Source organism: Mobula hypostoma, chromosome 11 (assembly GCF_963921235.1).
Source record: "Mobula hypostoma chromosome 11, sMobHyp1.1, whole genome shotgun sequence".
Classification (NCBI taxonomy): domain Eukaryota; kingdom Metazoa; phylum Chordata; class Chondrichthyes; order Myliobatiformes; family Myliobatidae; genus Mobula; species Mobula hypostoma.
Window position 1 is genome coordinate 94,093,591 of NC_086107.1, and position 12,715 is coordinate 94,106,305.

The window sequence follows — 12,715 nt, forward strand, 5'->3', positions numbered from 1 at the left end:
AAGAGAGTACTTAACGTCTACCAACCTGGTTATAGTGGATACGTGGTTTCCATCTGCACTCCTGAAGGACTGGCTCTATTAATTAGAATTTTTTATTTATTTATCTATTCATCAGTCTTTCTACCTACCTACCTATTATTTATTGAGATCTAGCGTGGAATAGGCCCTTCCAGCCTTTTGAGCCACACCCCGCCCCCAACAATCCCCCATAATCGTAGCATAATCACAGGACAATTTACAGTTAACCTACCAACCGGTACGTCTTCAGAATATGGGAGGAAACCGGAGCACCTGGGGAAACCCATGTGATCACAGAGAGAATGTACAAAACCCCTTGTAGGCAGTGGCAGGAAAAAGAACGCTGGTCACCTGTACTGTAAGGCATTGTGCTAACCATTATGTTACCATGCCGTAATTTCTAGTCCAGGCTCAATAACCAGTATAAATTGCTTCTCTCTGTCTATCTTGTCAGCTCTACTTCATATCCTGAGGGTTTCAAACAAATTTCATGGATATGAGAAGTTTAAAGGGATATAAAAAATGATAGAAAAATGGAGGGCTATGTGGGAGGGAAGGTTTAGATTGATCCTAGAGTAAGTCAAAAGGTAGGGCAACATGGGCCAACGGGCCTACGCTGTTTTGTGATGTTCTACGTCCTACATCGCAAATGCAGGCCAGTGGGACTAGCTCAGGAAGGCAGCTGGTTGGCATGGACAAGAAGTGTCGCAGGGTCCAACTGTATCCATGCTATATAACTCTCCGACAAATCATTCCTTATCCACCAGACCCCAGGGAATGCTACCCCCGGTTGTTAAACCTCTTGAAGTTTAAATTTGGGATCAAGGTATCATTTCTGGAAAAAAATGTGAACTACTCTGTCTGGAATCGAAGTATCCACAGCAAATGAAGTTTGCTTCAGCAGTACAGTGTAATACATTTAAAAAAACTATAAATTACAGTAGAAGTATATTCATTTAAAATAAGTCATGCAAAAAGAGAGCAAAAGTAATGAGGTCATGTTCGTTAGTTGGTTCGTTGTCCATTCAGAAATCTGACCGGGGAGGGGGAGAAGTCGATCCTAAAACGTTGAGTGTGTGGCTTCAGGCTCCTGTAGCTCCTCCCTGATGGTAGTGATGAGAAGAGGGCATGTCCTGGGTGGTGGGGGTCCTTAAGTACGGTTGCAAAAGTTAGATTTATTCATCACACACAATACTGTGCAAACGTCTTAGGGTGCCTAAGACTTTTGCACAGTACTGTAGTAAATTTATGTATTGCTCTGTACTGCTGCCACAAAAAACAAAATTTCATGGCATATGTGAGTGATGATAAACCTGATTCTGATTTGGGTCTCTGTCGTGGACTGAGAGTGGAAAGGGGGCAGGGAGAGGGGAATTATGATTGGGAAAAGAGGGAAGGGAGAGGGGAGGGAGTGGGAAGCACCAGAAAGACATTCTGTAATGATCAATAAACCAATTGTTCAGAATCAAATAACCTTGCCTGATGTCTCTGGGCTGGGTTTGTCTGCACTTGTGCCACACCCCGCCCCGGCACTCCTTCTCTGCCACCTGTCCCACACCCCTCCCGTGATGCTCCACCCTCACCACTCCCAGTATCCTTTGCTCCCGCCAGATTTACAAGCACGCTGTCTACTCCACATTGACAAATACAGTACCGTGCAAAGGTCTTAGTCACATAAGCTAGGTTGCTTAAGACTCTTCTACAGTACTGTACATATCGAAACACAGATTGAAATGTGTCTAGCCATAGCTTGGTGAGAGTGATTGAGAAAGACTTGGAAGGTGCTATGAAGCCTTTAGATTGAGTATCTAATCTTTCCTTCTATATTTCACATCCAGGTTAGGATTTGTTTACACATCCCGAGCTAACCTTGCAAAGTAAGGACACCTCAGAGAATGTTGAAATGTTGCCCACTCTGGCAGGGCTGGTACCACATCCTGGACACACCAGGGAGGGACGGTAGATCTCCTCCACTGAAGATCATGGGAAAATGGGATGGGGTTTTAACAAGGAAACCTACTTGGTGTTGAGGTCACTGTTTTTGATGACAGTTTTGTTCGAGATAAAAAAAAGTTAAATACATCAGCCATTGTGGGGCGTTAACTCGGGTCACTGGATTGTTTGGGCAAGCTCGGAGTCACTCACCCAGCAACTTATCATCTGCTCTGCCACCACACCACGACCTGAGCAACTTCCTCAAAGCTCCAGTGACCCAGCTTCAAACCTAACCTTAGATGCTGTCTGTGTGGAGTTTGCATGCTCTCGCCAAAACTCCATGTGCTTCCTTGGGCTACACACATTTCCTTCCATGGACTGTGCGTAGGTATAATGTGGGGAGAGGTGATGAGAACAGGCCGATGGGGGGGTGGAAGTGAATGAAACAGGATTAGTGTTGATAGGAGTAGGTGAATGGAGTAGGTTAGGGTTAGGGTTAGGGTTAGGGTTCACCTACTCCTATCAACACTAATCCTGTTTCATTCACTTCCACCCCCCCATCGGCCTGTTCTCATCACCTCTCCCCACATTATACCTACGCACAGTCCATGGAAGGAAATGTGTGTAGCCCAGGGAAGCACATGGAGTTTTGGCGAGAGCATGCAAACTCCACACAGATACTCACTCAATGGGTCGAAGGGCCTGATTCCCAGCTGTATAATTTTATAAAACCACTCCAATGTGCATGAGGTGACAGAGATTCTTCAGAAACCCGTCCAGTGTGAAGTATTACACGTCACGTCACACCTAAACACGTAATTTTCCTAACTCCCGTCAGTCTGACATTCCCTGGCCTGGAATATCCAACAAGAGATCAAGGAATTCTTTGTGCACAATACTCAGAACAGGACCACCAAGAGATTCTGCAGATGCTGAGAGCAAGAAACACAAGATGCTGGAGGAACTCAGTGAGTCAGGCAGCATCTATGGAGAGGAATAAGCTGTCAATGTTCTGGGCTGAGACCCTTCCTCAGGACTGGAAAGGAAGGAGGAAGACACCAGAATACAATGGTGGGGGGAAGGGAAGGAATATCAGCTGGCAGGTGAAAGGTGAGACCAGGTGAGGGGAAGGTGGGTGGGTGGGGGAAGGGGGTATGAAGTAAGAAGCTGGGGGGTGATAAGTAGAAAAGGCAAAGGGCTAAAGAAGAGATCTGATAGGAATGTGAACCCCGGGAGAAGGGGAAGGAGGAGGGGCACAGAGGGAGGTTGAAGGGGTGAACAGGGAGCCAGACTGCAGATTGATGAAAGAAAGAGCTGGGGGAGAAATTACTGGAAGTTAAAGAAATCGATGTTCGTGCTATCAGGTTGCGACCCAGATGGAATACGAGGTTCTGCTCCTCCTTGCTGAGTGTGGCCTCATCGTGGTAGTAGAGGAGCCCCCCGACTGACATGTCGGAATGGGAATGAGGAGTAGAATTAAGATGGTTGGCCTCCGGGAAGTCCTGCCTATTGCAGACACTGCAAAGAAGCTTGACAATACTTCCTCCATTCCACATCAAATATCAGAGAGTAGGGGGGACAGCACCAGGAGCACCGGATAGAGCAGGTGACCCCGGCGGTATATTGCCACTGTGTTAATAACAGCAGCACTCTCACTGGGTGTACCATGAAGTCCCCTGATGAGGGCTTTGCCAGTGTCCTAGGCCGCGGACCGGTACCAGGCCGCGAGGGAACGATATGAGTCAGCTGCACCTTTCCTCATTCCCTGTCACGCACTGTTGAACTTGAATATAAGGTTGCCAACTGTCCCGTATTAGCCGGAACATCCCGTATATTGGGCTCAATTGGTCTGTCCCATACGGGACCGCCCTTGTCCCGTATTTCCCCCGCTAAGGTAGAGCGTTCCTATGAAACCTTTCGTGCCCAAATGGCGTGAAGCGAAGAAGCAATTACCATTAATTTATATGGGAAAAATTTTTGAGCGTTCCCAGACCCAAAAAATAACCTACCAAATCATACCAAATAACACATAAAACCGAAAATAAATAACACTAACATATAGTGAAAGCCGCAATGATATGATAAATACACAGCCTATATAAAGTAGAAATAATGTATGTACAGTCTAGTCAGGAAGATGAAGGCAAAATCGATTTGTTGGGGGAAAATATCGGCACGTACGCGCATGTGCACATTACATGCGCACGTACACCCACGCGCACACAGGTGCCCACGCAAGGCTTCATGGTCATGTAGTCTTTCTTGGGGTAAACACAAGTGTCCCGGGATTTGACTGCTACTTTTGTCCCTTATTTGGGAGTGAGAAAGTTGGCAACCCTAACTGTAAAAGACATGTTGAGGTGAGTTTAACCCTACTTGGACATCACCCTGCCACCCCCTGGTTGGCCAGTCCGCAAGAATATTGTCAATATTAAACCGGTCCACGGTGCAAAAAAGGTTGGGGACCCCTGTCCTAGGTTGCTACACTGCTAACTACTGAGGGAGGTGCACCACTAACAGAAAGGGCATCTGTATCCCTACAGTAGTCTTAATGGATAACGGAATGCCAATACAGCACCAGCGGCCCAAGATCAATTCCCACAGCCGTCTGTAAGGAGTTTGTATGCTTTCCCTGTGACCGTGTCGGTTTCCTCCGGGTGCTCCTGTTACCTCCCACATTCCAAAGGCGTTAGTAAGTTGCAGGCATGCTATTTTGATGCGAAACTTGCAGGCTGCCCCCAGAACAACCTCAGACTGTGTTGGTTGTTGACAATACATTTCATCATATGTTTTGATGTTCCAAGGTTCATGTAACAAACAGGCTAATCTTTTCACCTTTAGAAATAAAGATAAACTTAGACATATAAATAGAACAACGCGACCAACGGCAACGACCATCTAACAATTCACGAAACTACCTCTTTTATTTCTTTCAAGTATGTTTCTACTAGGATTGGAACCTGTGATTTACATTTTGATGGGCCGATTGAACAATGTGACACTCTGCTGCCCCTGAGGGAGTTCGGTGAGGTTTGGAGTGGATTGCAAGGCACCAAGGACCCTGGAGACGAGGTGCGAGCCGGTCATCAACTCCACTTCTCGCCGATCACACGGATTAAAGTTTCAAGCAAGATTGAAATCAACAAAGAAAGGCGAGTAGGCATTCAGTGCCTTTGTGTGTGTGTGTCTGTCTGTCTGTCTGTCTCTCTCCCTCTCTCTCTCTCTCTCTATATATATATATATATAAAAAATTTAAAGGCATCCATTAGTCTTACGAGACCATGGATCTGCGCCTGGAAAATCTTCACTCTCCAGGGCGCAGGCCTGGGCAAGGTTGTATGGAAGACCGGTAGTTGCCCATGCTGCAAGTCTCCCCTCTCCACGCCACTGATGTTGTCCAAGGGAAGGGCATTAGGACCCATACAGCTTGGCACCGGTGTCGTCGCAGAGCAATGTGTGGTTAAGTGCCTTGCTCAAGGAAACAACACACTGCCTCGGCTGGGGCTCGAACTCACGACCTTCAGGTCACGAGTCCAATGCCTTAACCACTTGGCCACGTGCCCCCCCACACACACACACACACACACACACACACACACACACACACACACACACACACATATATATGTATATGGTGGTGGCAACCCCGTCATCCGTTAGTCTCGCGAGACCATGGATCTGCGCCTGGAAAGTCTTGCTTCAGTCTGTGTTGGTAGAGCAGCGTCTGTTGTGGCTGTAGAGGCCCACACGGGAGTGACAGTCTCGGCTGCAGCGACTGCACTTGAAGGCGCTGTCCTCCATTGTTGTCTTGGTGCTGTTTTTCCGACGAGTGCGCTTTTCTTCAGCAGCAAGTCTCAGCTTCTCTTCTCCTCTTTTTAGACCTCTGCGTAGTTCCAGTCTCCAGTGTATCTCTCTCTCTCTCACACACACACACACACACACTCAGTGCTGCCAGAGTCTTAGGTTTTGGGCAAGGTTTATGGACCGGACTCATTTTTCGAGGACTCCACATCTCCTGTTATATGTGTTTCTGGTTACTCTCCTTTTTATTGCTACCCTGCACCATTTTGATCGGGCTGGGCTGGCTCTGTGGCTCTGTGGCTCTGCACAGGCTCTGCTTCAAGGACTCAGTGGTTTGAGGGTAGAGGCAAGCAGAGGAGGATGGGAGAGAGGCAGAGGAGGAGACAGAAGGGGAGAGAAAAAGAGAGGCAGAGGCGAAAAGGGAAAGACTGGGCAGCAGGGAGGTGGGCACAGAAACAGAGACCGAGAGAAAGCGGTCGGCAGAAAGATGAGCAAAGAGAAGCAGAAAGTTTACTTGCACAGGGAGAGACAAGAAAAGCCACCCTTGAGACTGTCAGAGGAACGTGGAGAGGGGCAGCCAAAAACTGTGACCTGTGTCTAAGGTCACGGCAAGGCAGGTGTAGAGGGAGAGGAGCTGTGTGCTTGAACTGTCCATGTAACGGAGAAAGGCATAACAGATGGGAATTTAGATGTTGAACATGCTATTCATGGTGCAGAGTTTTGTCCTGAATCTTGTTCGTTGGTCTATTTGCCAAGGACCGAGCAGATTGTGGTCACCACTGCTGGTCTGCTGGATGAAGTACACCAGGTAGTCTGGCAGGTATGGTATCTGTGGTCACTCCTTTTAGGGAAAAGCAGAGTCTGCTTGCACTCCCCTCTCCCCACCACCCCCCCCCCACGCCACCCCCCCGTTGGACTCAAGCCTGCTCAATAAGATGAAATGAGACCCTGCCGAAATCTGCAACCACCCCTCAGCCAGGAAACCTAACACGCCAGCACACGGGTTTCGAAATAGTTGGGAGGCTGTTTTAAGACACCTTCCACACCAGGCGTTATTTTCAGCCAGCTCCTTCTGATATCTTGCTGCCCGTGTTAACCCCTTGGTGGGGAGGCTGGGGGAGAGGGGAGCAGGGTTTTGGATCCCCGGACTAAAATTGGAGAACCGAGGCATTTCCTTCCGACACAGGGCTGATCGGTTTTCTCTGGTACTTGACGCACAGGGCTGGGTCATAAAGTCACAGACCATTCGGCCCATCTAGATTGTGCTGAACTATTAATGTGCCCAGGCTAGGGTTAATAAAAAAGGGGGCAACCTGCTGAACTATGCATTAGAAATAAGTGCATTTTCCCTCCCCCTCCCTCTTCTATTCTCTGGCCTCTTACCTCTTCTCAACTGCCTGTCACCTCCTCCTTCCCTTTCTCTTGTGGTCCACTTTCCTCTCCTATCAGATTCTTTCCTCTCCAGCCCTTTACTCTTCCAACTCACCTGGCTTCACCTGTCACCTTCCCGCTATCCTCCTTCCTCCCACCCACCCCCCACCTTTTTATTCTGTCGTCTTCCTTCTTCCTTTCCCTGTCCTGGAGAAGGGTCTCGGGCCAAAACATCAACTGTTTATGCAGTTCCATAGATGCTGCCTGGCCTGCTGAGCTCCTCCAGCATTTTGTGTGTGTGCTGCTGACTCTCCACCCTATCTGGGTCTCCCGTCATCTTAACAGGAGAACCTCCATCAGGTCTCCTGTCAGCCCAACACTCCAGGGAAGACAACCCAAGTTTGTCCAACCGCTCCTTACAGCACATGCTCTCTAGACTAGGCAGCATCCTAGTGAATCCCTTCTGCACAGCCGCCCCCCCCGTCCCATCCTTCCTGTAACGGGCGACCAGAACTACGTGTAACTACTGAAACACAGAAAAACACAGCAGCCAATTTGTACATGGTGAAGTATGAGCACACACTGGGCCAGTGATACTGTGAATACTGGCAAGGATCCCAAGGTTACCCTGTTCACCTACGTAGTGTCATGGGATCAGTATGTGGGACTGAGAAAGCTATTAGGAGGATTGAAAGGTCACGCCATAAATGGTAAAAGTTCAACAAGAAGTGGGAAGATGAAATAACTTTTTATAGCCAGTCGCTAAGATGTGGCATGTTGCATTCCACGTGGCTGGTGAAATGATATTGGGCATATACTGTATGTGACCAAAAATTTCCCTTCTACAGTAAGAGGCAAACTCAAAGACATCCAGGTCCGTGGTTGGGATAACCACAGCAAAGGCCAAAGATAAGCCTGAGAGCAAGGTGCGTCATGACGACCGCAAAAAGGCACCAACCCACATCTAAATTCAAAGTAATTTTGTTATCAGCCCATGTATATGTCACCATATACCACCCTGGGGTTCATTCAGGACATTCACAGTAGAACAGAGAACTACAATAGAATTAGTGAAAAACACTGATAAACAACCAAAGTGCAAAAGAAATCAGATAGTGCAAATAGAAAAAAAATGTACATAAATAGATAGATAGATAGGTTGCTAGGTAGGTAGGTGGATAGATTGATTGATAAGTGGTGGAAGGGTAGATAGGTAGGTATATAGGTAGGTAGGGAGACAGACAGATAGATACTGTATACAGATAAGGACAGATGGGCAGATTGATACTACTGAGAACAGAGTCCTTGAAAGTGAGTCCATAGACTGTGGGCATCCTCGGCTCCAGAAACTCCCTGGTGATGTCACTCATTGGCACGAGTTTCCTAGCGAGCTTGCAAAACCTTTCCCGCTGCATTGTTAACACGGTTGAGTTGAAACATACCTCGGAGGGGAACAGGGAGGTCATATTAGGGAACCGTCTGGTGGTGGGGGATTCAGAATTCCAGTTTCTGTATCACACACATACATCGAAACACACAGTAAGATGTGTCACTTGCATTAACAACCAACACGCCCACGCTACGCTGCTGGGGGCAGCCCGCAGTTGTCGCCACGCCTTCCGGGGCTCATGTGGCAAGAAGTCCTGTGACCTACAAAGAGGGTCGACTGGGTCTCAGTTATTCATTATACAAGACCATAGATCACAGCAGTGGTCACATCTCATAAAAGCAGCCTACTGGTGGCAAAGGTCCTTGGGTCTGAGGTTACGGAAAGCCTGTGGTACTTGAGGATGGGTTCGATTCCTGAAAGTACTGATATTATCTTTCCCCTTTTCAGAACCGCTGGGCACCATCACATTACTCAGCAGCTCTGTCTGAGCACCTTCACTCCTTATAGAAGGGGAATTAGTCATGGCCAAGGCTGATACTTAATACCTCAACCTGACAGTTTTGTGCCTCATCAGCAATTGGGGACAAGAATAAACTCGGGTCCCACAGCGTAAACTTTAACTTTAAAAGAAAAGTTCTCTCTGCTCAATCCTCACAACGTTCCCTTTTGAGTTCTGGAATGGCTCCTTAGCACAACAAGGTGGAACATTGACCTCACAAAGTGCCTCGTTGTGACCTTGCACCCTTATTGTTTGCCTGCTCTGCACTTTCTCCACAGCTGTTACACTTTATTCTGCATTGTCATTGTTTGACCTTGTACGACCTCAATGCAACCTTTGTAATGAATTGATCTGTATGGATAGTACACTCAGTGACCTCTTAATCATGTATGCCCCGTTCCACGGAGAGCATGTTCATGGTCTTCTGCTGCTGTCACCCATCCACTTCAAGGTTCAACTTGTTGTACATTCAGAGATGGCTTTCTGCACGCCACCATTACTATCGCCTTCCTGCCAGCTTGAACCAGGCTGGCCTTTCTCCTCTGACCTCTCTCATCACAAAACTGCTTCTTACTGGATTTTTTTTCTCTGTTTTTCACACCACTCTGTAAACGTTAGGGACTGCAGTGCACGAAAATCCCAGGAGATCGGCAGTTTATGAGATACTCAAACCACCCCGTCTGGCACCAACAATCACTCCACGGTCAAAGTCGCTCAGATCAAATTTCTTCCCCATTCTGATGTTTGGTCTGAACAACAACTGAACCTCTTGACCATGAGTGCATGCTTTAATGCATTGAGTTGCTGCCACATGATTGGCTAATGAAATATTTGCATTAACGAGCAGGTGTACAGGTGTAAGAGGCCACTGTGTGTATATGGATGGTACAAGACAAGTTTTCCACTGTCCCTTGGTATATGAGACAACAATAAACCAATTTACCAATTTCACCATCAGATTAACACAAAAAAAATCTGGAATTATATTCTTACTTAGAAATCTTCCTAACTTGCTGATGAAGGGTTTCAACCCAAAATGTCAACTGTTTATTCTTCTCTATAGATGCTGTTTGACTTCCCAATTTCCTCCAGCATTTTGTGTTTGTTGCTCAGGATTTCCAGCACCTGCAGAATTCCTTGACCCCTTGTTTTCTTACACAGGACAGACCAGCATCAAATACTAACGCAACACAGAAATTATCTTGCAGCCAGGTTTATGAGATGGGGCAGTGCAAAGGGGCACTGCGTGAAAATCAAGGTACTCGCAGATGCTGGAAACTCGAAGTAAAATCAGGTAATGTAAGAAACACTCAGCAGGTCAGGCAGCATATGTGGAGAAATTCAACTGTTCAGGTTGAAGACCATATTTTAGGGCTGGGCACAACAGAGGGAGAGAAAGAAAACTGTTCCTTTCTCTCTCAGTTCTGATCGGGAACATGAACTGTTTCTGTCTCCAGAGCATTTGCAAGGGAACCGCTTTCCCAAACAGCGCCGATTCTGCCGGGTCATTTCCACCCCCCACCAATATTCACCCCTCTGAAAACTCTCCAGTGGATCTCCTTCCAGTCAAAAAGGCGACGCCAAACGCGCCCTCCACCCATTCGCGCTCCCAATGCAGTCTACAATCTCACCCCTCGCTTCTCTGCTGAATCCAAGTGCTTTGAGTTTAAAACGGGCAAAAGGCATCCTCGAGTAATTTTGCTTTCCCGCTACAAAAAAAAACGAACTTGCATCGCCCAAAAAATGTTTAATTTGTGAGTGTAAATCAGAGTTCATGGGAGATAAACTGATCCTTTGGTCTGCGGCGGTTAATGTGAAGGAGGGAGGCTGCGAGTCCCTACCTGGTTTCTTCGGCTCCGGCATCTGTCCCTCCCGAGAGTCCCGCTCCCACTGTGCGGTGCGCTGTCGCTGAGGCGCCGGGAGATAAGGTGCTCCCCGCCAGAGAGAGGCTCCCGGACACTTGATACCTCGGCTGGGCGCTGGCAGAGGGCAGGGCGGCCGTCTCTCGGGAGAGGGGCCAGCGGGGAGCGATCAGCGCCAAGCAACCTGCTAGACTGGGTCAGGGACTGGGACAGGGTCAGGGAGGGGAGGGGAGGGGAGGAAAGAAAGGGAGGTGGCTTTAGAGAAGGAGGGAGGAAGAAGCGGGGAGGTGAGTCCGCGATTTGGGAGAAAGGAGAGAGGGGAATATGAGAAAGAGGGAAGGAGGGAGAGAGCGGGGTGGAGGGCGAAGGAGAGAGGAATGGAGGGAGGGAAGGAGACAGGGAAGGATGGAGGAAAGATGAGAAAATGTGGGAGATCAGACAACAGGGAGTAAGAGGGAAGGAGAAGGGGAATGAGAGAGAGAGAGAGAGGGGGAAGGTAAGCGAGAGGGGGAGATGGGAGGTAAAGAGAGGGAAGGAGGAAGGAGGGAGGGAGGGATGGAAGGAGAGAGGGAGGGGGTAAAGTGAGAGAGAATGGGGGACAGAAGGAGAAGGAAGGAGAGAAGTGAGAGGGAAGGAAGGAGAGAAGAAGAGAGGAGGAAGGAACAAGAGAGAGATGGAGGAAGGGAAGGTAAAGGAGAAAGAGGGAGGGGAAGGCTGAGGAGGGAGGAAAGGGTGAGGGAGGGAGGATGAGAGTGAGAGAAGATGGCAGTAGAAAGATATGGAGGGAAAGTTGTGAGGGGAAGAGAGAGAGGGTGGGAGGAAGGATGAAAGGGTGGAGAAGAGGGGATGAGTGAAAATAGAAAATTTGGAATGAAATGTGAAGATGAAAAAAGGGGAAGGAGAGAGGAAGGGGATGGTGGGAAGGAGGGGCACGGAAAAAGAGGAGGGAGGGAGGGGCAGAGAAGTGTCAGAGCTCTGGGATAGTGGATGCGGAAAGGATGATTCCTATCATAGGAGTGTCTAATACACAGCCTAAAATAGAGGGGTGTCCTTTTAGAATGGGTCTGTGGAATTCGTTACTACCGGCTGCTGTGGAGGCCAAGTCTTTATGTGTATTTAAGGTAGAGGTTGATACATTCTTGATTGGTCAGGGCATGAAGAGATACAGGTGGAAGGCAGGAGATTGGGGCTGAGAGGAAAAATAGATCAGCCATGATGAAATGGTGGAGTAGACTCGATGGGCCAAATGGCCTAATTCTGCTCCAATATCGTATGTTCTTATGGGATAAATTGTGATGGGGGAGGTGACCAAGGGAAGTGAGAGTGTGCTAGATGGATGGAAATACAGAGAATAACAACATATTCTGCATTGTGTTATTGCTTTACCCTTGTTCTTCCTCAATGTAGTGATTACCTACCTGGATGGTACACAAAACAAAATTACTCTCTGTGTACATGTGACAATAATAAACCATTTGCCACTTACAAGGGTGGGAATCACTTGCTCCAATTACGATGGGCCATGAAGAGATCAATAGGTTCAATTTAATGTCAGAGAAATGTGTACAATATACATCCTGAAATTCTTTTTCTTCGCAAACATGCACGAAAACTGAGGAGTGCCCCAAAGAAAGAATGACAGTTAAATGTTAGAACCCGTTTGAAATGCAGTGCATCATCACTAGTTGCATCTCCGTCTTGGTGCTACTGCACAAGATTGGAAAAAGCTGCAGAGGGTTCTAAACTCAGTCAGCTCCACCACGGACACTAGCCTCCCCACCTTTGAGGACATCTGCAATAGACAGTCCCTCAAGAAGGCAGCATCCATCATTAAGGATC

At 47.9% G+C, this 12,715-nt stretch overlaps 1 protein-coding gene across 1 annotated transcript in view; it reads right to left on the reverse strand.

Annotated features, from left to right (window-relative positions):
* mybpc2a (myosin binding protein Ca) overlaps nucleotides 1–11,039 on the reverse strand; it is a 113,622-nt gene extending 102,583 nt beyond the window's left edge. The window contains exon 1 of the mRNA XM_063062541.1: nucleotides 10,856–11,039. Coding sequence (XP_062918611.1) covers nucleotides 10,856–10,877 — 22 coding nt within the window. The 5' untranslated portion in view covers nucleotides 10,878–11,039. The remainder of the gene's footprint in view (nucleotides 1–10,855) is intronic.
* Between the last annotated feature and the right edge of the window lie 1,676 nt (nucleotides 11,040–12,715).